This window comes from Letharia columbiana (assembly GCF_014066305.1).
Source record: "Letharia columbiana isolate WasteWater2 chromosome Unknown Sc0000008_s0, whole genome shotgun sequence".
Taxonomy (NCBI): domain Eukaryota; kingdom Fungi; phylum Ascomycota; class Lecanoromycetes; order Lecanorales; family Parmeliaceae; genus Letharia; species Letharia columbiana.
This window is the reverse complement of record NW_023501044.1, coordinates 49,123-75,982: the sequence shown is the minus strand read 5'-3', so window position 1 is coordinate 75,982 and position 26,860 is coordinate 49,123. Positions and strand designations below refer to the sequence as shown.

Genomic DNA, 26,860 nt, shown 5'->3' with positions numbered 1-26,860 from the left:
ACTGCCACATCATACCGGCCTTGGTCCACATCTTTTTGGCGTTCTTGTTTTGGTGAAGATCCCTCTGGACCGTAGAACATGGCTCTAATCTACATTTTGCCGACAATCTGCTGTCATCCCTCGATACAGAAGGAGAAGCAATAGATAACGCTGAAGCCTTCATTAAGTCTTCTACTTCCATGAGCAGCACGATGACATGCAACCAGCGCTGCTGTCATTTCATCTACCCTTCCAGATAGGACACTCAATAGGGTACTGGATTGCTGTAGAAGGCAAGAGGATTGGCAAGCAACTTGGCCAAGCGAATCACAAATAAAGCACTTGATCTTAGTGTGCTGACAGACACGACATGAACCAAGTACGTGGCATTGCATATGTCCAATTGAGCTTCTAAAAAAGTTTGCTTGCCAACAGTATGTTTTCTGCTAAATGAAAAATTCCATTTCGACATTAAAATGACCTTGAACTCTATCTACACCATAAGCTCACAGAAACTTTGGTCAATTTTGTGAAAATGCCACAACGTCTGCGGACAGCTGGGGGCGGTCGAGGGAACACACCGGACCTGTCTGGAGCGATGGACGCCACTAGGAGGTTAACTGACGCGATGGCATCGCCAAGCGGAGCCCGCGATGCTGATGCAGCCAGTGAAATTGAAGGTTCCCCGGGCACAGGTAGAGAACAGTTGAATGCCACCACACCTCCACCTCCATACGCTGAGTCTGAAGCTTCAAAAACACATCAACCGGTAGAGCGTTACGTCAGAGCCGATGGCAAGATCGGAGTCATCATATCACATGGCCACTATGGTGCTTGGTCCACGAGGATCCGGCTTCTGTTTGACCCTAGAGATCCGGCCACCCCGGGGAAAACGCGCAGGATGGAAGAAGTCGCTGTTTTCGACAAGGAAGTCGTTGCAATCGTGTTGGAAGGACACATAGATCAAGCAAAGAGGATTGCAATGGCAAAAATGGGGCTGCCGATCCAGCATCAAATGACTTTTGATCATGTGCAGTTGAGTGTTGTGTGGGTGGCTCCTGGAGACGAATTTGAGGTGGCAGCTAGTCCTGGTTTTGAGAGGATCAGAGTGAAGAACTTGATTGATTGGTGGCGTGCTTGAGGGTAAGTATGGTGATACCGGATTTCTGTCAAAGGGAAGGAGCATGTGCCCGTGCGTAAGGTGGGGGAGGTGGAGGAGGAGGTGATGGTGCAGGAGCCGCGCTTGTCGCCTGCGTGCCAGCAGTTGCAGTTGCATTCGTGATGGGTGGGGTGTCAAGGGCGGGTACCCCCGTCAAGATGCGGCGATTGCACGTCTTGTCCCAATAAGTGCCGATGGTTGCAAGCATTCAATTGTCTGCGTTTTCCGGAGCCTGGTGCTCGTCGTTTTGGGCACATTATAGCATTCCACAGAGCCATATCTCTCACCCGCAGATTGAAAGGTGCCTGGGTATTGTCGCAGATGCCAAGGTAAAGAAATTCGTGTAGTAAAGTTGCAGCTGGAGTTTCGAACTCTTCGACGGTACGATCGTTACCACCGCAATCATCCAACACGTCCGAAGTGCTTGGAAAGTTGGTGTTGTCGAACCACGGATCGCAGAGATTGATGGAACCAGTTTCAGTGTCCTCGTCCCAGACCGTGTGAGCGTAAGAGCTGCCATCTTGTCCGTTGAACCAAAGTCCGGGTCGGCACCGAAGTCGTTAATGTCTGTGCAAGGTAGCCTACCAATGGACGAACTCCCTGGAGGCCAAGGCTGAGACAGTGCCGCTGTCACAGATGAAGGTCTCCACGAAACTTATCTCACATATCAAGTACGTGCAGGGATACGGTGGTCAAATGTCGCGCAATCTTTTGCGGTTGTTTTGGATAACAACGCGGTCATTTTCATCTCAACAACAGACCCGGAGAAACCGATCGATTCTGCATGCGACGCCATCATCGTACCTCAAGAGACAGTAGAGACTTCGGACTGAATCTGCGGTGTGGCTTTGACTGTCTTTGCCCCGGAAGGTGATGTTCCGATGTTTTGCTACGGTCAGAGAGTGTCCATGACCTTCATGGAGCAGAAAGAACGGGAAGTTGTGGAAAAAGCGAACCTTTCCTGCATCCAGTAGATTGATGGAAATGATTGTCTCCTAGGTTTACAAGGTGAGGTTTATACCAGAAGGGCGCCGGAACAGCTTGTAAAGATTTATACAGCCTATTTGAATTTGCGTTTGATGCCGGTGCCATATGGTCCCCTTTTGAAGATAACCCTGATAGCATGGTGTGGAGAAGATCGCTCGCTGATATTGAGCGATTCAGCGTCTCCCGTTCTCTCTTACCCAGACTTTGAGCCTTCGTTTAAGTGCCGCAGGCACTCATGAGCCTTGAAGCGGAGTAAGTAGTGTGAGCTGACTTCGCGTCAGATTTTGGGCTGTAGAGATGCTGCAGCAAGCTCCATTCGCTGCTCCCCAGAGATGGCTGTTATCGAAATAGAAGGCCTGCTCTCGCATCGTGTGTCGGCGAGGTTATGCGGGCAATGACCTGTTCGAATGTTTGTTGACGGACACCACGATCTTCATACCTAATGACACTTGTCCTTTGTTTCTCACGCCTGATAATTCAAGAAAAGAAATTGGTACAGTCTGCGCAAGCCTAGAGGGCATGAACGGAGACATTTACGCCAAAATGCAGCCGGACGAAAGGGAAATTGACCTACCATTGCGATAGGGACGTCGTCTAGGTAGGCAAAGTCATGTCAGCCTTTAGTGCTTTTCTGGTATTCACAGTAATGCAGTGTAGCCACCTGCCTCTTCCCCTATTGACATGTAGGGGCGGTCCATTGGGATGTCCGATGTTGACCAATGCTTTCGTCGCGCAAAACAATCAGCCTAAGGCGCATTCTATCGACACCGCCATCAGATGACAGCCTGTTGTAGATCATGAGTGACCGCCAGCCTTACGCAGCCAGAAAATAGGCCGCGCTCTCATTTGCTAGCCTTTTTCTTCCACAGCCAAGAGTGGGGCATGGACAGACAGCTTCACCCGACTGCACCCGATTGTTAGCCTCGACCCAGCAGGCTCATTCCCAGACGAGATGCGCCTTATATGGATGGATATCGCTGTTAAGGATGTTGACCTCTAACTCGGCTGACCTTTATTCAGCGCTTTCAAAGAAAAATTGTTCGACGAATTTGCTCTTGATTTTGAGCACAATACTCCGCAAAGTGCGCTTGTGTCTTTGACGCTACCAATACCTCACCGAAAGGGTCTACAGATATTCCGCACCTAGTATCGGTGACCAAGTAAATGCTTTAATCAAATTCCTTGCTGGGTCCGTCAGACTTGGAACACTGTAACCCAGTACGGTACATATGGAGGCCGTTGGAGGCGCTGCTTCTATCCTTGCCATTGCAGGAGCAGGAATCCAAATATCACTAAAGCTGATCGCGTTCGCGGACCAGATCGGAACGGCATCCAAGAGGATCCAAGATGTTGGTACAGATGTCTCGGTCACGGCCGGGACGCTTCGAGAGCTAGGCGAGTTCATGAACAAGAAGATGCCTTCTAAGAAATCGACCGCGATATTCAACCCCGATCAAGTCCAGAATATTGTGGCTTCCTCCACTAGATGCAAAAAAATATTCGACGAGCTCAAAAACATCCTGGGCAAAGCTAGTCAGCAACTGCGGGACGTTTATAAGAAAAAGACGAAGAGCCAAGACGCATCTGCAAAGATCAAATTGTCGAGACTGGAGCGCATGAAATGGCCATTCTTGCAGCCTTCCATGGAGTCACTCAAGGGAGCACTGAGAGATGCTAAAGGCACGCTGACATTGATACTTCAAGTCGTTCACCTACGACATGCCCACACCACAGCCAGCCTCGACCGGGAAGAGCAGAACGATCTCATTCGGATGATAGCTGCAATGAGGCGGCAACAGCTGATCTCAAAATGTGGTGGTGGAGGCGGCTATCAAGATTTAGACGCCGGCGATACCGAGGACTCTGACTCCAGGAATTCTTCAGAAGTTCGAAATATATTGGAAGCTTGGTCTGTTACTCCCAACACCTCGTCTGACGAAAGCTTCCAAAATTTCCTAATCACGCCAATACCGATATCTCAGCAACAAATTGAAAGAGCATTGGAAACTTCGCCACAAGCTTTTCGTGAGATTGCTTCGATGATAGATAGCTTGTCCGTTCCGGAACGGGACGCCATACTCGGAAGGGTCCTAGGTAACAATCGATCACACCCAGATGACCCAACCATGCGGTCAATCTCATCTCAAAGCTGGACAGGCTCTCATGACTTGTTTGGGAACGTCACTAGTCGCAAGTTCAGATTGATAATCGAACGACGAGTTGGCATATCCAAATCCTCAGGGACCAACATAAAACATAAATCGCCTGGCCCCATCCACAGACAGGGATATGCAATGCATGAGGCGCAGCATTACAAGTTTAATTCTGACCCCCATGCATACGTTAGCTATTCCGATTCTGACAGCATCCATGGGACAGAAGCGGATAAGCCTGAGCCAAGCCCCTCGCCGCCTGCAGGGGGTAATGAAAGACGTAGAAGGAGACGTCCAGCTCGAGTACCTCCAGTGCCCTCTCTCGAGACAAGGAGGCGTCCAAGTCAAGCATACCCAACGGCCTCTTTTTGGAGAAGAAGACCGGATGAGTGGGAGCGAAAGCAGGACATCGATGAGAAGAAGCACAAAGAACAGACGAGTATTATCAGGAACAAAATGATAGAAAGGCCACCGGTCCACCAGCACGAAGGGGAGAGTCCTGGTAGCCAACGATGGACGGAGCCGCAATTCGCCAGCGAACCATCAGATGACGAATTGGTAAGAAGTCTATTGGCTCAATACACCAACTTCGAACTTGGAGAACCATTGGTGCAAGGTATTGTAACACCACCCCCACCAACCTACGATGAGGCTTTCGTAATCCCAAAGAGGGTCCCACAACCGTATTGATGTTGTGCGAGCTCTACTCAGCTGGAGATGCTCTGTTTAGCCATCGGCCCTTTGGCTTACATGAAGCCATCTTTGGGAGAAATTGTCCAAGTCATCCATGAAAAGAGATTGCGAATCTCGAGAAGCCCTTTTGCCATTCCATAGGCTTCACTAAAGTGATTATCCAAGTTGAAGGCTCTTCTACTTGAATCACGGCATCTACGGGAGAAGCGGTCGCCTGATCCAAGGATCGTGAGGGTTTTGTGCTGTATGATATAAATGTAATAGAGCAATATTTGAGGATAGGAAAGATATTTTTGAATGAATAGGCAAAGCAGCGTTTTCGTCGTAGGGGCGAAGGTCAAACAATTGTCGAAGGAAGCATGATGCCCGAGTGAATGAGGGGTCCGCATGATTTAGAAGCCATGAAGGTGTACGGTAACAACAAATCTTTAGTTCAGGCTGGCGACGGGATCGAAGAGTACCGGAGGTTAAATAAGAAATGAATTAAAGACAAGATATTGGCGAGGGACAAAGTCTAGGTATGCCACTAATCTTGCTCCTTGATGTTGCAGAGAATTGGACTGGCAGTCAAACCAGCTGGCTATCTCCTTTAGCAATGCACGATAGCGTTCAACAAGGCATCAAAGCCGTTGTCGTGACCGCCATCCGAGCGTCTTGACCTCAATCACTGTGACTATATTCCCACGACTGTCGCTTGGAAGATTGGAAAAGCTAACGGAGGATTACGATCTGGATTGTGAAATTGCTAGTCTAGATAAGATAATCGGAGTAGGAGTAATATGTCCCCGAAAAAGCTTGGCAACAACAGGGATTGTAATCCTCTGTGCGGCTGTGCTCGGAGAGAGCTCGCCTCGCCCAGCCCTCGACGATTTGGCCATGGATCGGCGCAGTCCTTCAATCTGCCCATCCGGGCTGTTTCTTTACTTTCCACAGCCTGTGCATAGGAAGGTATGGAAGCCATCGCTGGCATCAGCTCCATTCTGCAAGTTATCGAAAGCGTCACCAAAGTAGCTAAGCGTTTGAACGAAGTTAGAGAGAGCTACAACAATGTCGCGCTCAACACTACCCTGGTCGCCAGCCAGCTGTCTACAATTCGAGCCGCCTTAGAAGCTCTCTATGAATGGCGAGCAAGCGACCGAGACTCGACTGGACCCTCAAGGCAACTCGACAAGGACCTGGGTATGTCCCTGAGCTGCTGTGCAATCCTGATCAGCGTTATCGATGGCAAACTGGACGACTCTGGCCATATGCCTGGGCTGAAACAAAAGATCAAGTACCTTTGGCTGGAAGACATTCTCAAAGAGTACATATCAAACCTCGAAGGTCAGGTCCGGGCTCTACAGCTTCTATTGACCATCTTCCAATGCAGGACTGCGACGGAGAAGAGGCAAAAGCTTGCAAACGAGGAGAGTCGAACTATAATAGAGCAAGTGCGGGCAGAGACAGCATCCCTGGCGCTGGACAACATGGGTTTCCAAGATGCGGCCTCTGTATTGTCACTGAATCCATCCGTGACCCTCGATATCGACTCTATACTCATGAAATCGCCTGCCTACAAGCGTGTGTATGGAGATGCGCGGCTGCGTATATCACCTGTAGTTAGCGCGAGTCCCATTGGAAATAGCGAACAGGAAGCCCGTCCAGGACCCACACCTGTCCTAAACAAAACGCTCCAACCGCCACCTCTGCCCTCACGACCAATTCGGAAATCGATGCCCCAGAGTCGAGGCAGGATCAATGTCTGGGACTTTTATCCTGGCGAAGAAGAGCAGGACTACAATGTTGATGCGACGATCATGGCGGACTCTAGCGATGTCTTTGAGCTTCCAGGGGAGACGCAGGGGAGCGCTGCTGCATCGCAACTGAATGAAGAGTCAAAAAGAGAGCCCGATGTCCCGCTGCAGCGTCAAGAAGAAGTAACAGAGAGCGTTAACAGCGAAGTGGAAACGACCGGCGCTGAGTTCTCCCAGGACAGTGTTTCGGAGGTTAAATCTTTGTCGATGCAGGCCGAGAAGGTTGTCTCAACAGCGCTCCCAGCCGCAGTCGATGACACAGAGCAAATTTCTGCTCTCGAGGATTTTAGGAACCAGCTGAATCTTGCGTTTGAAGGGAAGAGCCCTTCCCATAACGGTGAACGTGATTTGGGGCTCTTGTATGGAACGGCCATGCTTTTCCAAAGTGAGGAGAGCCATAAAGTTGTTGTCACAAGAGACGAGACTTCGCAAGCTGTCTCTCGCAAACGTTCGAAAGATCTCAGGCGCCATAAGAAGCCGGAATCTGAAGACTTGGGTCTTGATCTCGGTGGCAAAAAAAGCTTACGAGAAGAAATTCAGAGGCCGATGTCAACACACTCGAGTCTCTATGAATGCAGCATAATCGCGGTGTCGAAGGAGCAAAGTACTAGGACGTCTTCTCCATATTCTTGTGTCTCCTGCAGGGATGGTGGTGCAACAGACCACATTTTGGAAAATGATATACTGGAGGCGGAGATACATCATCTTGTCCGTTTAAGTCCGCAATCAGAATACGGAAGCGCCGATGTACAACAAATTGCAACTGACAGAAATTTGATGAATTCCAGTATACTGGACCAGAGTCAACAGAACCCAGTGAGTGCCGGTGCTGACACTTCGAATGAGTCACAGTCCCAGCGTTCAACGAGTGTCTTGCCCGTTTTCCCAAAGGTCACAAGCGTCGAACAACCTACGCACGTTGGGGATCTCGCAACGCGTTCCACTCCTCCTGTAGACAATGTTGCCAAGCCGGGGTCTGAAGAAATCGAGCGGATCGAGACGTCGCGGTCCACTGCCGGCCTTGGCCTGCAGCATGTCAAGGCACCAGAGATGAGCAACCCTCATCCTCAGGTGATCACAGAATTGCCTTTAACCATGCAACCTCCTCCTAGACGCGCTGCACCCGCGAAAGTCTTATCTTCCCAAAGTCCACCAGCTCTTGTGTTCTCCCCATCCACGGAATCCAGGAATCCTGAAAGCGAGCAATCTACGCTATCTTCCAACAGAGGCTCGTCTGCGCATGATGCAACGTCCACTATATCCTCTTCCGAGGCGCCTGAAGACAGCACAATCCTGAGCTTACAACACTCTACCTGCAACACCACAGCAACTTCTATCGGTACTCACGCGCCAGGATTGGATCGGGATCAAGCGCAGTCTGATTTACGCAGATTACAGAACAAGCTTGCTACAGCCAAAGTCAGAGGCGACAGCCGCACAGTGCAAGATTCTTTGCAGCGATCAATCGAAGTCATCAGACGTACATATTTGGCAGGATCACCAGCTGAGGACATCAATGCACCTGCAAACTCCCCGAATCCTCGACTTAGCAAAGCGCGATCAAACCTCATGCGCTTCCCATCTCTGCCTGGTTCAACAAAGGGTGTGACGCTCGGCGATTTTGCGGCATCTGGCAATACGATTTCGGTCCAAAAGATTTTGAAAGAAAAGGTGAACGTCGACTCAAGATCGGACAACTTCAAGACCCCTCTGATGCGAGCGGCAATGAATGGGCACATCGAGTGTATGAAGTTGCTCAAGCGGTCTGGCGCCGACGAGATTGCCGTAGATGCTAACGGAAGGACCGCCCTTCATATAGCAGTGGCAAGCAATCGATTGGCTGCCGTAAAATGGCTGTTAGAAGCTTATCCTCCGCCTAGACCTGATCAGATGAGGCACCGACCTTCAATACTATTTCGGGCAACAGATGTAGTCAAAGGCGTTAGGTCGCAGAAGAACTTGCGAGAAGCGTCTGATGCAGAAGGCTCAAAGCCATTACACATAGCCGCTGAATTGGACAAAGGAGGTATGGTGAAGACACTTATTGCAGCAGGCGTTGACACCGATTCTAAGGACAATTGGGGACGAACACCATTTCACCGAGCAATCATCTCGAAACGCCGCGATTCATTCGACACACTATTTCGAAGCGGTGCCAAGATAGCCGCAGTGGACGCAAAGTCTGCATCGTCATTGCATTTGGCAGCACAAGCTGGACAGGCAAACATGATCGAAACCCTCCTGGAAAACGGGGCAAAGCGATGGGACTTTGATGCTAATGGTAATCAGCCTATTCACTCCGCTGTTTGGGGAGGAAACCCATCTGCCATCGAAGCACTTGTTACAGGAAGAGCAGACCTTGACAAGCAAACTAAATCAGGCGAGACGCTGCTACACCTGGCTTGTCTGAAGAAAGATCTGGAACTTGCGAAATATCTTCTGACGAAGCTTGTCGACGTCAATCCTTGGGCCGGGCCTAGTTTCGGCGTGTCGCAGGTGCTGTCTCACACTAGGATAAAAGGGTCTTCGATGACTCCTTTACACTATGCATGCTGCACTCACGATTTCGAAATGGCCCTCTTACTCTTAGATCACGAGGCTCTGGTCAACGCTCCCACTCCAGAAGGGGCGACAGCGCTCATGATGGCAGTTGAGACCGAGGATACTAATTTGGCCAATTTGTTGCTCCAGAGGGGGGCCAAGGTGAATGCTAAAGTTCCAGGTACTTTGATCACTGCATTACATCTTGCAGCCAGAAGGGGAGATTTGGAAACCGTTCAACAACTCTGCCGCCATCGCGCGGATGACAGCGCCCGGACAAGCGGCTCTTCATACGGCAGAAGTCCGATAGACGAGTGTACGAAATGTCCCAACAAGGAAAAAGGTCAAGCCGTGGAAATATATCTTCGGACAGTAGTCACCAACAGACTCAATAACGCTCTACACGCTAACGCTCGCAACCATCAAGCCAGCCATCCTGAGTTATACCAGCCATATCACAACCCATCAACAGCGCAGATACCACCTCTTGCCGGTTCTGTTAGCTATGCCCCGTGGGGCAGGGCCCAGCATGGCTACTCCCCAAATCCGGAGTATATTGCGCAGCAAGCACAAGCGCCGAACCCGCAGTACTGCCATCCTGATTTTGATGTTCCGGATGAGCGTCTGCCGGTGTATGAGCCTGGCCCTTCTGCGCCGGCAAATCTTGCGAATCAAGCGCCGGTTTACCGAGAAGGGTATGCTTGATCGTGCTACTGTCAATGTGATGGTACTTTGGACCCAATGGTACCAATCATGGCCTTTGTTTGGTATAGACGATCCTTTGCCGATGTTGAGAGCGGTTGATGGAAGTTCCAGATGAGTCATGTCGAGCTATCTATTTGTTGTTTTCCACCTCCAGTAAACGAAACATATAGAGCCGTCTAGGAGACTCATATACCCTTGATCTTGATTATGATAGAATAATTCTCTGGTCGTGGATTGTTTGCGTTCTAAAGCAGCGCCCAAAAAGTCTTCGAATGATCTGTACAAATTTGATCTGGGCCTTTACGCCGATTCCGAAGACCGAAGACGAGTTGCGTAACATAGACGCAGAGATTTTCACATATCGACAGAGACGGAAGGACATAGCAACAGATGTTGATGCAGCGTGCAGACTATGGCAAGAGCTCGTCCCTTGTATTGGGATCAACCCTGAGAGAATTGAGATAGCTTGTAGATTTAGGTTTTCTATCTTGATATCGGTAGAGCAAGATAAAAGAAATTTCAAGCATTGTTGGTGTAGATCTCGTATAGTTTCCAGGCTAACCTTTTTCGTGGTGTTTCGCGAGACAGCTGAGTGGCTGATGCAGACTAAAAAGTTAATTAACCCACGTTTGAGGCTGAGCAGTGAGAGAAACCGGCCACTACCGAATGATTTATCTTATATATGCTACTGGCAGTTGCATCGATATATATACCTAAACACACTTCGCGATCAAAAGGCGTCATCCCAAGCGCTCCTAATGCTAGACCGATCTTGATCCTACTCAAAAAGGAAGGCAAGAGAGCGTCACTCAAAACCGTACAATGGTAAAAGCACCAAGAAGCAAAGGTGATTAATGGCCCTCAAATCTTTGTATCGCTTGGTTGGCTGACACCCTCGCGAAGGTTGCCGAGTATGTGTACAACGCCGTGTCAAGGTAAGCAAGTCCAAATTAGCCGACATTGTTGCGCGCATGTCTCAACCCACATGCTTAGGGGGCAACCTCAGGTTTTGCCGGATTGGGATCATTAAAATCAAGAGCCTCATCGAAACGCAAAGATAATTTAGCCTGCAGCCTATCGCATGCGCTGACTTGCTGTCTAGTGCGACCAAGAGCAACCTACCTGTCTGCGGTGCCGAAAAGCTGGTCGGCAATGTCCTGGCTACCAGACTATAAGCTTCGTAGACGAGGGCCCATCAATTCGGGATCTATACAAGACGGACGATAAAGGCGAAAGACCTATCGATAGGGGGTCACCCCCATCATTGTTGACTTCTTCCGGTAGTAGACCTGTCAACTCTGCGCCTTTCGAGTATTTGACCCAGGATGTCTCTCGTGAAAGTGGCATCAATCCGGTACCGGATAACAGTGGACGATCCCAAGACATCGAGAGATCCGCTTTGGTGTCCATCTTGTCACCGACAGCATACCAATCCCAGCTGCTCTCATTGTTCCTCGGTACAGTTGTGTCGGATAATCCCGTGCACATCGCACCAACCTTCAATTGCCACAGCATTTGGCTTGCTCAAATGGCAAGTCGTACCGAAGTATCTTCGACCCTTAATCACGCTATCCGCGCCATATCGCTCTCGTTTTTGGGCCGCCAAACACGGGACAGAAATCTGGTGCAGAACTCCCGCTTGATTTACGGTAAAACACTACTCAAATTGAACCAATCTCTCCAAGACCCAACAGAAGGGCTTGATTCCGACACTCTTAGTGCGACGGTTCTCCTCACATTCTACGAACTGCTGAACTGCACGGAACATAACTCGTGGGTCCGCCATGCGGGCGGGGCGGCCCATCTAATGCAGCTCCGTGGAGTGGCTCGGCACCGTACGGAGTTTGATAAAGCTGTATTTCTAGCCTGCCGATACTCGATAGTTTTGGAATCGTACCATACAGGGAAGCCATGTTTCCTATCGTTGGCGCCATGGCGGAAGTTATCCCAAGAGATTCACGACTCCTCGGCTAGTAAAAGTGCGTTTGAAGACGCGCGAGAGGCATTCTTTCAGGAGATTGTGCAGCAGCCTGGGTACGTTATGGAGGCGGTACACTACATGGCGAGTGGGGGCCGGGATCGCTCGGTGCTGCAGGATCTGGTCCGCCGAGGGCATATGCACAGGTCGAATCACAAAGCCATTCACAAGAAATGCGTTGAGGCATTGACGGAGGCCGGACAAGAACCCACAGAAGTACCATCTTCTGTCGACGACAAGGTGTTTCCCACCGTCTATCAGTACCATGGCATTCTTGTCGCCTCCTTTTTTTGCTGTTACTGGACGCTTTTGAAAGTCTTGAACATCGCTTTGATTGGGCTAGAAGCTAAGCTTTCAGCCATGGAATCGACCTTCCAAACGTCCCGGGAACCGATGACACCAGCCCAAAAACTTGCAGCGCGCAACATGGTATTCTCTCGCGAGACCTTGACCAGTGTCATCGTCGCAGAGTCTACGCCGCCCCGAGATGTCGAAAGCGCTGCTCTTACAAGAAAGACCAACGTCACGAGCAGCGGAGAAACCCCGCAAACCTTGCCAGATCGGATATCGTCTTCCCCAATTACAGACGTGCCTATGAGGACTAGATCCACTGGATCTTCAACACCAGCAGCAACCAGCCCATCCGACTGTCCCACCATGAGCCCAAACGACACCGCAAAGCGACGGGCAATGTACATGGCCGAAAACAGACACTGCGCCCACCAGATCTGCAAATCAGTCGAAAATGTATCCACCGCGGCATTTCTGGGGCCCATCTTCATCATACTCTCATTGAAAGCGATCAGCAGAATGTTGGATAAACCGGAAGAGAAGGAATGGGTATTGCGTAAAATGGCGGCATTGGGGAAAACGTGGGGTCTTGCGAACCAGAAGCCAGATGTTGTGTTAGTACATAGAGCATGATAGGGTCGTCGGGCTATCAAGTGCGGGCACCCCCGGGTTTATGCCAATGGGCAAGCCCGGAGAGGCAAGTCTTGCGTGGACTAGTATACTATTCAGCTGGCTTCAAGAGAGTCGGGTCGGCTATGAAGCCTGTGGAATTACAAGAGAATCATGAGAGTATGACAGGTTCATACCCATTAATACTCCTGACTCCTGCGTTATCGTGTCTGTGGCAGGTATCACGGTACTTGCTGGATCTCCATAGACATCTGGACGCTTCGGCTTTAAATAGTAGATGAACTCCGAGAGCGGACCTCCATCCAATCGGGATGTTTTCATTCATTTCGCTCAGAATTGGTATCTGATCATTGGCAGAGAGCTCGCCTTCCTCATGTCCGTTCACCGTCCCGGCCTGGTGAATGACCGAGGACAACTTCCCTCTTCGCTCGAACGTTTCGGAGCAAGTCATGAATGGTTGCACGCCTCTTGAGTACCTGCCGTGCAAGATAGATACTTTCCGAGGTACCTGCATCAGCAATGCGGCTGAGTCGCAAGTTCACGACGCTAAGATCTGTTGCATGAGGACGGTAATCCAACGGACTCCCTTCCCACCCGTTTGCCACTTGACCGGGGCTCCGCTTCTGTGTGTGTGTGTGTGTGGGGGGCTAATCAACGCTCTTACGTCACGATACAACAGCTTATTGGCGTGCCTGGATTATCCCATCTTCGCACGGATATTGGTTGAGATCCTTCTACCATCATTATTGGCCATGCTACGGACGTTTTATCTCCATTGGAATGCTTCTATCAGCAATCTCGAAGGCGGAGACAATAATAGGTGGACGGCATCGGCATGTGGGGCGTGTCATGTCCTTCTGCCGACTTAATTCATGCATCATTTGATCTATGCATGTCAGGTATGCATGATAGCTCTACCAATGGCTGTGGTGCCTCATTTAGGGGCTCGGCGATACCTTGAATTTTGTGTGTGACTGGGATTAAAGTATGTTTGTGTGACTCGCGTGAGAGAGGCCCGTAGGCGCGGCCAGTAGAAAGTGGGGCAGGCGGGAAAGCGGGAGAGTACCGAGAATAGCTTCGGTCGGGCCCCTGCATCTGGCACCATGACCGATATTCCCTATCCCGCCTCACAATTCCATCCCTCCAGATGCCTCCTTTACCATCCGAACAAGGCATCTACCTTTGATACTGCAGCTGACTTTACATTCTTAAATGACTTGTATGGCTGTGACTACATTGCTCTACCATCCACGCTAATGGCATCTCATCGCCCACAATCAGGTGCCGAGGTTGGCCATCCACTCTTGCCCTTCCTTACTCCTTTTTTGATGGCAGCCACGACCGTCATAAAGCTATGCTGGGGCCCAACACCATGCCTGCAATCTCACCAACCTCGAATGACCACTTCGGAGATCCAACATGAAGCAAACACTAGCCTTGGCCTTATCCTTGGCGGCATTATGTCGTACAGCTCCAGCAGGTCTAGGCCTTAGCTTCGATAAGCGAGCGGGCTCCCTGCCTACCTTGAAATTACCATATGCGACATACCAGGCCGCCAACTACAACCCCGATGGCGACGTCTGCCTCTCTCTCCACACTTCTTTCGTGCCTACCTCTAATCTGTTTCACAGATCTACACCTTCAAAAACATCCGCTTCGCCGCCCCGCCCGTCGGAGATCTTCGATGGGCTAAACCAGCTGCGCCGGAGACGGAGACCGAAGTCCAAGATGGCTCTTACGGCCCCATTTGTATCCAAGCACCTCTGAAAGGGCCTCAATTGACGGGACCTGGCGCCAGCAGTCCGGTTGGGGAGGCTGCGAATCAATTTCTGGCGGGGATACCAGTCCCGTACTTTGCCAATGCTAGTGAAGGTATGTCCATGTTTCTGTCCCGCAGTAGGTAAAAGAGTGTTGATCAAAGCGTAGATTGTCTGTTCTTGGATATCTACGTTCCAGCCGCAGCCGTGGAGAACCCATCGGTGAAGCTACCGGTCGTATCTTGGTTCTATGGAGGAGCCTACATCTTTGGAGGCAAAGATTCTTTTGGAGACATACTGCCATTGTACGATGGGACCGGTATACTACAGGAGTCAGGCGGGAATGTTATTTTTGTCGCGAGTAATTACCGGGTAGATCCACCTTTCCTAGCCAATGTTCGCCCCTGTCAATTCTGACAAGAAATCAGCTCGGCGCCTACGGCTGGCTCGCCGGTACGACGATGGAATCTGACGGCCTCCCGAATGCCGGCCTCTACGACCAACGCGCTGCCCTCCAATGGATCCAGTCTTACATCTCCCTTGTAGGCGGCGACCCAACCCAAGTATCTGCTTGGGGCGAATCAGCCGGTGCAGGCTCCATATTGCACCATCTCGTCTCCTTTGGCGGAAGCCAAGATCCTCTGTTCAGCAAAGCAGTAATGCAGAGCCCAGCTTTTCAATTCTTATTTGACCGCAAAGGAGGTTTGGAGCAGACATTCCAGAATTTTACGACGTTAGCTGGATGCGCTGGTCAAGGCCTTGCTTGTCTGAGGGCTGCGAGCGCGGAGACTTTGCAGAGCGCTAATACGAAATTGAACGAGCAGGGCCCCGAGGGGACTTTTGCTGTTGGGCCGGCTGCTGATGGGAGTTTGATTCGGCAGTTGGCTGTGCTGGAATACGCATCAGGGAACTTTTACAAAGACATCGACTCGTTGATCCTGAGCCACGTCTCCGATGAAGCCTTCATATTCGTCCCGTCGGACGTGACAACCGACGCCCAGTTCTCAACCTTCGTCTCTGAAGTCTTTCCACCTTACGGGCAAAGTGCTGGCGTGAACGCTGTGATCGAAGCACGCTACCCGCCCGTCATGAGCGGAAGCTCTAATTACACTACCGAGTTCGACCGCACCAAAGCTTTGTTGGCCGATAGTTCGTTCCAATGCAACGTCCGCTACCTCAGCGATGCGTACAACGGGATCAACTACAACCTTCAATATTCAGTCACGCCAGGCTTCCACGGTACAGATCTCCTTCCCACATTCTACGACCTCAACGTAGACTTGACAGCTCTCGGCGACAATGCACCATTCCCGCTCATCCCCGGCTTTGGTTCCTTCGCACAAACTTATCAATCCTACATCGTGTCACATGCGAGAAGTGGAGATCCGAATACCTATGCCAAGCTGCTTAATATACCGCCCGCGATCAACTGGCCTAAAGCTGGGAGTAGCAACGCTGATGTGTTGACAAACGTTTTGAATGCGGGAGATTTGGGCTTTAGTGTGATTAGTGATAGTGAGACGACGGAGAGTGTATGCGGATTTTGGAGGGAGGTGGCCGCTGCAGTTACCAATTTAGGCGGTGAGTGATGCCTCGAGATCGAAACGGTCCTGCGAAAATTGCTGACCTGAAGTCACCTATAGGCTATGCGCCTCCAGGAAGCGTTGTGACGAGTACGATTGTGCCTGTTGCGGGCGACTCGTCTGCTAATTACTAATTTTGATTGACGCTTGCGGCGACGGAGTTAATTTTTCATGAGAGTTTTCATGTACACTATATCCCTAATTCTTTCGCTCCCTATTTTATGTCCATAGCTCGTTTAGCATTCATTGTCCATATTCACACCTTCATATCGGAGCGATCAGGTGCATTCTTGCTCCTTCCATGCACACTTCGAACTCGCTCTACCTCCTACTGTCTCCATCAACTAGCCAGATCCCCCCAAAAGATCTAAAAGCCCCCTACCATTCCAAACCATTCCCCTTCCAGCCTTTACCATTCATCCGCAGTGTACTCCTCATCCGGCGATATTCCTAATCGAAAGCTCGAAGCGGCGTCGCGAGCTCTGCATTCGACGCGCTTGACGAGGATCTGTGGTGGGAGTATAGTACTTGGGGTCTGCCGTACCGGATTTGGATGGTTCCTCTTTCGACTCTGTTTCGATGTCGGTCGTTTATGGCGTCGTTTCCTAGATGAACAGAACAGACATCGCTGCGGAAATGTTGATGATGCATGAAAATAGCTCGTATGGACTTCCTTCCCTTCCTCCCGACCCACCGCACAGCCCAGCCCAGCCCAGCCCAGCCCAGCGACGACGTGTATCTCCAGCCGCGTCGACACGGGGCCTACTTCCCAATCCGAACCCCTTTCCCACTCCTTGGCTGAAATCCGTCCCGAGCTGGCCATGGCCTGGGCAGAATAGATGCAAGGGTACGGAGCGGAGCGGTTGGTTTTTTTTATCGTTGTGCTTTATTCACGGTTGTAGCGACTGACGCCGGCGTTCTTGCGTGAGGCGCCGTTGGCGGGTGGGATGGGGATGTGGAGGTTGCTGGGTTTCAGGGAGGGGAGAGTGGGGCGGAGGGGTGGAGCTGAGCAGAGCAGATTGGGGGAGGGTTTCCGGGGATATGGTGTGACGCACGTGAGTGTTGGGATGTGGCCGATGGGTAATGGTGGAGTACGGACCAAAAGGGCCTCGTGTCACCTTACGGCGAACGGGGCTCTGCGCGATCGTATGCATTTATATATTTGGAGACTCGTTGCGGAGCGTCACGATCGGACGGACGGAAGAAGCTCTCTGTGACTTGATCGAGTCGGAACACAGCAATGCTGTCCGGGAAGACGTCCACGTTGTCGCTGGCATTTCGCGAGACTGACGCGGTCTCTTCATGTCATGCTCTCCGCTCCTTGTCGTGTTCGGATTGTAATTATTCACGTTGCTCGTCTGCGTATAGACTAGAGGCAACAGAATGGTATAAAAGGCTTTCCAGCGCAAAAGGTATGATGGATTGTTCAGAACTGAGAAATATTAGTAGCGGCATTACAATTGAGGGTAGACCTAAGCATACTTGTACTCGAAACCATATGTCGAGCAAGAACGGGACAGCACCGATTTCGATAACCACCAATGTGCGGTCATCGAAAAATAAGGAACATTCGAGGATCTGCCACCTCTTGAAATGTGGCACATCGGAGAATTATCAGACGGTGTCATCACGGTAGGGATGCGCTTGACGCGTATATACAAAGAAGAGACCGACTTCAAGCTGACGCGGGAGCCCCATGAGTATATCATGGCTCCTTATGCTAATATTCATGCTCATGGAAACTCGAAGCCCGCCCGTACGCAAGGCAGAAGTCTACATCGGTACCAAACCAGTGAGACATCTGTCGAGACGAAACCGAGTCCAGAATCAGCAACCGGAGACGGACTCTTCCCCTGCAAAATCACAACAAGCAATCTACTCAACCCCAGGCCCCCCCAGCGTAAGCTCCGCTGCCCTGGAGTCAAGTGTGCTTCAAAAGCGATAAGCGTCCATCATGTGCGCATAAACAAGCGCAGAGGTCGATGGCGTTGCTTGGTCGTGAGGGACTTGGAGAGAGGGGACAGGTTTGCGAAGTTTTGCGGGAGGGGTTCTGCATGACTTCTTGATGAAAGTTCTAGTCGAAACGAATTGTACTGTCTGTATCTTTATTCAGGAAATAGCTACAGCTCTGTCCCCAAAAATTAAAATTAAGCTCTAAAACATGTCTTTCGAGTTTGTAATCCCACCTATAAAGTGTTGCGGTGGGGACAAACCGTGATGCCAAGCTTTTGCAAGAGTTATTCACACGCTAAATTTACGCTCTTGCGCGTCGACTAGACTCTCGAGCCTCTCGGCAGCAGAGACCATGACGGACTACAACATGTACCTTGGCGGACTCATGGCAGACTGTCAGAGGAGCGTGCAACGCCCTTCCCACCCGCCCGAACATCCCACTATACCTACTCAACACTTCGCGACACCGCCAACCCCTCTCCCTTCCTATTCATTCAAGGAACCACAGACCATTGCGCCTCGACCATGTATCTCTAGAGGCCTACCGTCCACAGCTGCTGACCCTGCGGCCTATACTTCTAGGAATATACCGCCTGCAGGCACTGCATTTCGACCTTATGTCTCCAAACACCTAACGCTCCCAGCTGCTGGCCCTCGACCCTATGCCACCAAGGACCGACCGCCTGCAGCTGATACCGATCACCCCAATGTCAACAAGAACGTTCCACCTGCTGCTACTGCCTCTCGATCTGCTATCTCTAGGAATCCACTCCCCGTACCTACTGCTCCTTCGCCTTTCGTTCCTCTATTTCAACTACCTATCGTTAATTCAATATCCGCTTGTGCTCCGCAAAAGATCCATGAACCTACAACCCCGATTGGTCAGGCAGCACCGATGCAAGACACGCGCAAAGGTTGCAGCAAAAAAGAACCAGACAAAGTATTCCCCATACGCTACAAGAACCTGAGTCAGAGTGCCATGAGAGAAGAACTCAGAGCACGTGGCCTACTCTGCCATGGTAAGAACTCCGACCTTGTCGAGCGCTTGGAAAAAGACGACGAATTCCAAGCCAAGCCGAGGACAGCCGAGAATTACGATACAATGAGTCCGGAAGATACTTGCAGTCTTTGCGTCCGCCGCTGTATCCCGTCCCAGGGTCTGGTTTCATCACTTAAGGACCGCTTGAAAGCTCACGACAAAAGGAGAAATGAGACAGATGCTGCCGTGCCAGGACTTAGCCCGTCAATAGTTTCTCGCGAGCCTCTCTCTGCTCTCGAAGTCAAAGCCAGCCAAGAAATGCCTGAAGAGAAGCAGCTTGTGCAGAAAGCGAAGAATGAACTGGCCTCAGTGACAGAAACAGCGGAGAAGACCGATCATACGGCGGAAACCGTGGCACTCACGAAACCCATGAAACGTGTCGAACACAAACCAATCAATGGTATGCCGCTGGGCCAAAACATACATAAAGCGTGCAATGACTGCCACAACAGACATGTCAGCAGTATACCTACGATCCAATTAGAGCTAGCTGACTCATGCCACAGCGTCGTTGTATACATGACATGAACGGCAATGAGGACCCTGCGAGAGCCATTGAGCCTGCAATTCCAGAACCGACTGGTTTTGAAGCGTACATCGAAGATAGAACGGAATTCATCGCTGAGGAGAAGCCAACACTGGCTGTCCAAGAAGTCGCGCCGAAACGTACTACAAGACTTCGTCTATCACACCCAAGAGTATCGGCTTCTCAAAACGACAAGAAGCCAACAATGGCTATTGAAGAATTGGCTGGAACACGTGGCACAAGATCTCGCGGATCATACCCAAAAGCATCGGCTTCTCCGAACGAATCGAGAAGATCAGCGCAAACTGGGCTTATGAGAAAGGATGTGAAAAGGAAAGACAATGTGCCAAAATCTAGGCGAACTCAGTTGTACTACCAGCCGAAAGATGAAATCATCCTACTTCAGATATGCCTCAAGTTGAAAGATGTGGTTGATTGGGGAAATATTTCGGGCTTCTGGAACATGGTGCAGGACACGTTGCAGCTGGAGACGGGCAAGCCGTATAAGAAAGTCAGCCGTCATGTCAGAATCCTTGTTTGTAAGCGGCATGCTGAACAGCAGGAAATCGAGCAACGGGGCAAGATCTCTATCTCTAGGGTCAGTGCAGAATGCAGGCCGCTTCTGGACAAATGGATCGCGGGGGCAAACGGAACACGTCATGTCTCGCCAAACACCTCAACTATACCCACCTCGATCGAAGACGAGGACAACATGAGCCTTGGTAGGGTAGGAAGACAGCAGTTGGATCCAGACGACTCTGTGCTTGAAGTACAGAAGAGATCCGCTACGGATGCCTGGCTAGATACTTCGTGTGACACTACACCATGCAAAACACTCGAGCTTTGCACCTCCGAGCTAACCTCTAGTACAAGCAAATCTTGTGCTGACAGTGTAGGATGCTGGAGCCTGTCGGGTTCTAGCGTGACGAGTGAGAGTAGCCTTGAAGACGAGAGTGAAGACGAGGACGACATGGAGAGTGGAGACTAGTACTCTACAAGTGTCAAGAGCGGAAGTGAGGAGGATCTTGTGACTAGAGGGAGTAGCGTCACATCCCCTGGTCTGGTAACGAATCTGAGTCCCATCAAATCCAAACATGCACTACTCTTTCTAGCACATTATCCTACCCGCGATAGACAGTAGGAACAGCTGAGAGCTTAGCTAAATTATCAGAAGCATGAGCCTCGAAATGTCCGATATTGATTAAAGTCTATCGTGAACAATACATGATTTTCACACGAAGGAGACGGAAGCGCTGGGAGACACAAGCTGCGTCGAGCGAGGAAGAAATTCATCGAGGCCTTCAGCTGAAGGTCAGATAAGAGTGTGTAGCAAACATGATGCATAGAGGGCGAAAACCCTTGATGGAATCGTAGAATCTGCTAAAGTCGTCTCTTACAACTCAGACGCAGTACCAGAAGAAAGCGACGGTTTCACAAATCTTTCTTTTTGTGTGTCCAACTGTTTCTGCTTAAGATCCTTTGACAGCAAGAGCCGATTTATTTTGATTGATAAAGGAGGAGAGCTTTCTCCTGTTGTGAATTGAGATCCTCGCTATGCATGACTTTTCAGTTTTACAACCTCTAGACCGCTGAAAAAAATATATTTTTTTGAAAGAGGAGACTACATGACCACGGAACTCAAAAGACTTCGGTAACTAAAACAAAGCGCTAGATAGCCTGACCCGGCCACACCTGCTCATGAAGTAAGCCTTCTGCCTCGGTTTTCATCCTTTCCCCATGTATCAGCCGATCTGCCAGCGGTTTCGCGTTTCTGAAGGTGCGGTTCCCCCACGGGTCTCGCTGTCGCCCACGATACCGTCTTCTGAGGTACAGGTGCTTCTCCCGGGGGTAGCACCGCATCCGCTGTCGCGGCTGGTCCTCTCGGCCTCTTTTCGCTCGCTCGTGTTTCTGACGTTGCTTGTACCCTGTGCCTCGAGCGTCGATGTCCTCGCGCTGGTCTTCCTTCACACATCCCCGTGTCGCCCACCCTTGCCGCCGTCTTCTCTTGTATCGTCATGCCCTTCCAGAGGTCCAGATGCAAACATTCGGCTCCGAAGCCACCCCAGCTCCACACCGCCTCCGCCAGCCTTTCCGCCATCGCCACACTCCTATGCATGCCCGCCGTGCAATTGATCAGGACCGCGACGCAACCTCCCCGCGGTTCACGCTTCATCCTTTGCTCGAGCTCTCCCAAGGCCCGGTGAAACTCGTCCTCGTTCGCGGGGACGGAAAAGAAGCTCTCGGCAACCTCTCTGTTCCGCCCAGTGAATTCTTCACAGAGGTGCTTTTGAGGCGGCCGATGTTTGGACAAGTCCAGTTCAAGGATGAGAGGGCAGCCGTGCACCTCCGCCGATCCGTAAGAGAGACCGAAGGTGATGAAATGAACGCAGTGGCGAGGGCATGGTCCGTTGCCTTTGGGATGCCTCACGATGTATTGCGTGACAAGCACATTCGCAACAGGCATGATTTCTCAAAGAGGACGGTACAGGCGACAGGGACTCGGCCTGTCCCCTCGTCAGCCTAGAGCCAAACTGCGATCCAGGAGTCCGATTGTCGTTCTCGTGGAGCGCGGATTCGGGAACGATACGAAGTTGGGTAGACCCTAATCTGCCATCTTCGAGCAACGAGGGACGCAGGTTTACGTTTGCACTGGAAATCGCAAGCTGCGAGGAATCCAGTCGGAATCAACCTCTCGTACTCGTGACTCGCTCGTAGCGCCGACTCACATCATCTTTGGCGGTTCGGCTGTGGCGACTGAAACAGACCAGAGACGAATCTGCAACGGACACGGCCGAAACCTTTCCCCAGTTCCTCCACAACTTCGTCGCACACTCGCAAAGCGGGGCTGTCTCTTCGAAGCTCACCATGGTTCATTTCTCGCCTGCAAGGTATAGCCAGATCACCTTTGCGGTTTCCTGCGTGATACCCCTACGTGTCGAAAGTATGCTACTGCCTCGCATCCCCCCTCGAGAATTCAAAACACGAACAGCATCTGCCCAAGACCCGTAGCGCGGTTTGGACCTGCCCTGAGCCTGTTGCACAATCAGCCGCGAGTGCCTCGCTCTGGGGAAATATTCCCTGATTGGCTAACCAAGACGAACACTGCCGCCTCGCTGCACCTGCCCGGGCCCATCCAGGAAAGAGATCTCCCTCCGAAGCGCTTACTCCGCCTTCTGGAGTCGTTTCAAACCATGCCGCAGTCAGATGGCCGCTTCCCGGGCCACTAGCTCCTCTAGCGTCTCATGGTCAGGGTCGTGCTCAGCGGGTGTTTCCGAGTCGTCCGCGAGGGAGGTTTTGCTACCCTGCGCGGTAATTTCGAGAGACTCATCCTGCGCCTCCTTTATTTCCATTCTTTTTTTCCAATCGGCAGCGTTCCCGCATACAGGGGGAAATCAGGCATTGTGAAGCAGACCGCACGTCTCCGTCCTGGAGAGTATGGCTTTTCAAGTGGGTGGAAACATGTATCTGCGATTGAGGACGGCCTTCAGGTGTCTGTGCGATCCTGGCTCTTTGTCGCAAACGTAGTCTGCGACCACATCCTTCACGACTTCGGGGCTCCGCTGCGTGGCGTATTGACCGATTTGGCTTCTTTTCAATCATAGATTTCTTGGGTCTCAATAGGTACTTTCCACAGAAAAGATGACAGTTGTAACTGAGTGAACCCTAGATAAGTGTCCTTTTTAGTGAAGGAAGAATATTTTGCCTGCTTCAAATGGCCTTTATTCCGAAGACCTTGAGGTGAACAGTCAACTTACCCTGGTTAATGCCCACAAAAGTGTGCCAAAATGGAAAGGAAGAAAGAAGCCTCTAGGGTTCTTTTCTCCCCCTTGATGCACCACTCTTGCTCGATCCTCTTACACAGATGCGGATCCTCTCCCCGAGAATAACTCACTCAGCTGGCCCTCCACACCGTAAGCATTCCCTTCACTCCCTCCAAAACCCCCTCAACCCCACCAACATCCCCTCATCAACCCCCAACTCCTTCCCTTCCCACTCACGACCCCCCCGCTTTCCCTCAACTCCCCAAAGTCCGGCACCGTCCCCCGCCCACATGAACCGCGCCGCCAATCCGCCCAGGACTCCGGAAACAAAGCGTCGAATTTCGGATCGCACTCGTTGGAGTCCTGCAGTCCAGGCGCGTTGCCAAGCAAAAGTGACACTTTTCAAGAAATCATCCCAGATGCTCTGATTTTCCTCTCTTAATTTTGAGTCCGACGGCCGCACGTCTCACACCCTACGCTCCCTGTATCTTCATTCGCTCATGTTTTTTTTGGGGTATTCATCAGAGCGAGTCGGCTCTTCCTGTCAAAGGATGTTGAACGGAAATGACCAAACGCATCGAAAACACTTCCCGTACAGGGAAAGTGACGAGGTTTGGGGGGATCAGTGCATCAATCTGGCAGGTTGATCTCCGCAGGTGAAGACTTGTTTCGTGATCTGGCTACCTATCTAGGCCGACGGTTCGTCCGTGATGAGTACACGTCTCAAGGGGAAATTACGAAGCAGAAAGTGAGGGGAGAGACTTACTGACGAACATCCATTCTGGTCTCTTCTATATTGCCGCCGCGTTGAGAGATAGTGCGAGCTTGTCCTCGTCCAGGTCGTGCGACCAGTTAGTGTTGCAGCCAGAATATATCTCATATCCGTCGCAACAACATTTGTGATCTTCCTCATGAGTCTTCGAATTTGGCTATAATTCTCAAGTATGGAGCTGAATGCTCGTCGAACTCGACTTGACATTCTTGAGGGCTTGATGGTAATGAGGATGGGGGGTGCGTGACGGAGCTTTCGTCTCCGGTACAGAGGGTTTTATCCTCATCGACGGACACAATCGTCGAGCTTCCGAGGTTGCTACAATCCGGATCCAGCCATTAGGAGCGGTTCGAACAGAAAGCGAAGAAGTCGATCTATGTTTGCAGCTGGTCATGTCTCCAGGCTTACCCACCAAGCACCCAAAAAGCAGAGCCTACGCGTGTGCTGCTGTGAGCTGCCACATATGTTCAATTTTATCAGTAAGTGACAGCAGTTGATGGGGTTAGCAGCGCATCTGTCCTCGAAGTGATTGGTATTTGGACACCGCCGTTGCGATGGCGCTTGCCGCCACGAATGTCTGCAGACCCCTGGACAAACTTCTCAACGTGCGAGTATATATCGAGGCAAAGGTCGTGTTTTAGGCATCATTCCCTTTGTCTTGTCACGGAAATCGCGGTAGATTATTGAAGGACAGTGATTTCAGAGGCAGAAAATGATGCATGGGAACATGAGAGCAGATACTCAGAGTTTCGACCGAATGACTATCACATAAGAGTAACACTTGCTTCTTCTAACGGTCTCTCATCTAGAAGCAGAACTTCAGTCTGCTTTTATTCTCTCTGCACTACGACTCGCATGTCTCCCGAGACGATTAGTTCTTTGAATCGTATTTCATGAATGTGATTGCAATTGAACCAGACAACGCGCTTGACCCACAACTGTCCATGTACTAAGATAAAAGCTAGCACGGCTTCAGACTCTGAACGACTTCAGTCATCCAGGATTATGTGAACTCCAGATCCGTTTCCAGAAGTAAGCAATCTCGTGAGATTTGACGAGAACGGAAGCGTGGGGGCTCCCTGTGGAACCTCTCGGTCCTCAGCTGAGTTGGTAGTCCATATAAACACACCCATGGAGTCGCGCTCCCCTGTTGATGGTCAGACCATGTAGGCACCAAAGGAGACAACGAAGTGCCTCACCAACGAGCGCCCAACCAGGGGTGTGCTGAAATTCGAGACAACATAACTCTATGTAATCGGCAGCGAGCCAAAGGTCCTGAAAAGACGCAAGGTCCGTATCTGCATAGTCGTGGTGACTCAAGGGATCTTGGCCAGGCAGTGAGCCACGAGGGAAGGTCTCCAGCATGACGATAGCAAGGGTGCATTTGCCTGACGGGCTCTCCGTCAGTGCCTGCGCGAAATTTCTGAAGCTCAGATCATGACTGACCGACACTGTATCTCCTTGGTGTTTGCATTACAGGATTCGAAGTGTAGGGCATTGCCCCGGGTGACAAAAACTCGAATTCGGTATCATGATGCTTTGTTACCTCAACAGTGTAGAGGCGTTGAACTGTGGCACGGCAATCCTCATTGTTATAACCATCGCCAACCCAGTCAATGGATGTAGTACATTCACAATGTGATTGGCTTTGAAGTCCTCCAGTCTTTAGGCAAGAAGGGGCGACAGGTAAAGCGCGTATGTTCGCACCACAGGCAAGGCAGGTGAACACAACGGCGAACAAGACAATGGTCACGAGCATCGTGGCAGCGATGCCTATCGAGTTGCTACATCCAGAAATGCAGTCTCGAGCGTTATTTATGCTGGGTGATAGCTGCCCCTCATGCGCTGTCCCATGGGGGCTTCGCATCGCGCGTAGAGATCATTTGATCGGCACCAAGATCGCGAGTGGGGTGTCCTGAGGGCAGTTCATGGGACCATGATGCAAGATTCTGGACTGGACGCTTGATAAGAGGCTTCGCGATCAAATCAGAATCCGCTTTATTTGGCTGTTCATCGGTTCTGGAACAATGCCCTGCATTGCTTGCCATATCTGGCGTAACATCAGCGGCAGGACCACCTGTTTGGGATGATACCCTGCATTCTTTGGAATATCTCGCGCAATCAATAGCCATAGGGCCAGCTGTTTTGAATGACGACCCATATTTTTTCGGATACCTGGGCGGCACGACTCTCCGGACGCATCAAAAGTCATGGGACCAAATGATGAGTCTAGTCGCGAGGGTAGACTTTCTGTAGCCAGTGAATGAGTTCAGTGAGACCTTCGTTTCATGACGCTGATTCTCATTATGGATGGCAATGCCTCGGTCCTTCTAGGGTCTCCTCATCGCCATCCTGCGAGTCCATCGCCGCCGTGAAGCGGGAGCCAAGAACCTCGGCTAAGCGAAGTCTTTGTAGAATTTTTTGCTTCCTAGCCCTCTCATTCATGACACTTGAAGGGATCACTTCGCAAGCTTAGTACAGATGGTATGGATTAGATGTATATTGGATTGGCTGGCCAGTCGTAGGCAAAAAAGAGTTCGCTCTTGGTCGTACGGAAACC

At 50.9% G+C, this 26,860-nt stretch overlaps 11 protein-coding genes across 11 annotated transcripts; 7 read left to right on the top strand and 4 right to left on the bottom strand.

The window, feature by feature from the left end:
* Positions 1-514: 514 nt before the first annotated feature.
* On the top strand, positions 515-1,120 carry HO173_003378 (uncharacterized protein; the record flags this gene model as incomplete). Its single annotated transcript, XM_037305305.1, has 1 exon — positions 515-1,120. The coding sequence occupies one exon, from the start codon at positions 515-517 to the stop codon at positions 1,118-1,120; it is 606 nt and encodes a 201-aa protein (XP_037167713.1).
* Positions 1,121-3,354: 2,234 nt separating this feature from the next.
* Positions 3,355-4,968, top strand: HO173_003377 (uncharacterized protein; the record flags this gene model as incomplete). Its single annotated transcript, XM_037305304.1, has 1 exon — positions 3,355-4,968. One exon carries the CDS (start codon positions 3,355-3,357, stop codon positions 4,966-4,968), a length of 1,614 nt encoding a protein of 537 aa, XP_037167712.1.
* A 953-nt stretch (positions 4,969-5,921) lies between these two features.
* On the top strand, positions 5,922-10,010 carry HO173_003376 (uncharacterized protein; the record flags this gene model as incomplete). Its single annotated transcript, XM_037305303.1, has 1 exon — positions 5,922-10,010. One exon carries the CDS (start codon positions 5,922-5,924, stop codon positions 10,008-10,010), a length of 4,089 nt encoding a protein of 1,362 aa, XP_037167711.1.
* An 822-nt stretch (positions 10,011-10,832) lies between these two features.
* On the top strand, positions 10,833-12,912 carry HO173_003375 (uncharacterized protein; the record flags this gene model as incomplete). The annotated part of the gene is made up of 3 exons (XM_037305302.1): positions 10,833-10,857; positions 10,914-10,945; positions 11,113-12,912. 3 exons carry the CDS (start codon positions 10,833-10,835, stop codon positions 12,910-12,912), a joined length of 1,857 nt encoding a protein of 618 aa, XP_037167710.1.
* Positions 12,913-14,328: 1,416 nt separating this feature from the next.
* HO173_003374 (uncharacterized protein) lies at positions 14,329-16,383 on the top strand (the record flags this gene model as incomplete). Its single annotated transcript, XM_037305301.1, has 5 exons — positions 14,329-14,487; positions 14,541-14,781; positions 14,836-15,038; positions 15,095-16,247; positions 16,310-16,383. 5 exons carry the CDS (start codon positions 14,329-14,331, stop codon positions 16,381-16,383), a joined length of 1,830 nt encoding a protein of 609 aa, XP_037167709.1.
* Positions 16,384-16,658: 275 nt separating this feature from the next.
* HO173_003373 (uncharacterized protein) lies at positions 16,659-17,072 on the bottom strand (the record flags this gene model as incomplete). The annotated part of the gene is made up of 1 exon (XM_037305300.1): positions 16,659-17,072. The coding sequence occupies one exon, from the start codon at positions 17,070-17,072 to the stop codon at positions 16,659-16,661; it is 414 nt and encodes a 137-aa protein (XP_037167708.1).
* Positions 17,073-17,842: 770 nt separating this feature from the next.
* HO173_003372 (uncharacterized protein) lies at positions 17,843-18,307 on the top strand (the record flags this gene model as incomplete). Its single annotated transcript, XM_037305299.1, has 1 exon — positions 17,843-18,307. One exon carries the CDS (start codon positions 17,843-17,845, stop codon positions 18,305-18,307), a length of 465 nt encoding a protein of 154 aa, XP_037167707.1.
* Positions 18,308-18,554: 247 nt separating this feature from the next.
* Positions 18,555-20,755, top strand: HO173_003371 (uncharacterized protein; the record flags this gene model as incomplete). The annotated part of the gene is made up of 2 exons (XM_037305298.1): positions 18,555-19,697; positions 19,748-20,755. 2 exons carry the CDS (start codon positions 18,555-18,557, stop codon positions 20,753-20,755), a joined length of 2,151 nt encoding a protein of 716 aa, XP_037167706.1.
* Positions 20,756-21,463: 708 nt separating this feature from the next.
* HO173_003370 (uncharacterized protein) lies at positions 21,464-22,231 on the bottom strand (the record flags this gene model as incomplete). The annotated part of the gene is made up of 1 exon (XM_037305297.1): positions 21,464-22,231. One exon carries the CDS (start codon positions 22,229-22,231, stop codon positions 21,464-21,466), a length of 768 nt encoding a protein of 255 aa, XP_037167705.1.
* Positions 22,232-25,289: 3,058 nt separating this feature from the next.
* Positions 25,290-25,774, bottom strand: HO173_003369 (uncharacterized protein; the record flags this gene model as incomplete). Its single annotated transcript, XM_037305296.1, has 3 exons — positions 25,290-25,447; positions 25,500-25,688; positions 25,747-25,774. The coding sequence occupies 3 exons, from the start codon at positions 25,772-25,774 to the stop codon at positions 25,290-25,292; spliced, it is 375 nt and encodes a 124-aa protein (XP_037167704.1).
* A 364-nt stretch (positions 25,775-26,138) lies between these two features.
* On the bottom strand, positions 26,139-26,348 carry HO173_003368 (uncharacterized protein; the record flags this gene model as incomplete). The annotated part of the gene is made up of 1 exon (XM_037305295.1): positions 26,139-26,348. The coding sequence occupies one exon, from the start codon at positions 26,346-26,348 to the stop codon at positions 26,139-26,141; it is 210 nt and encodes a 69-aa protein (XP_037167703.1).
* Between the last annotated feature and the right edge of the window lie 512 nt (positions 26,349-26,860).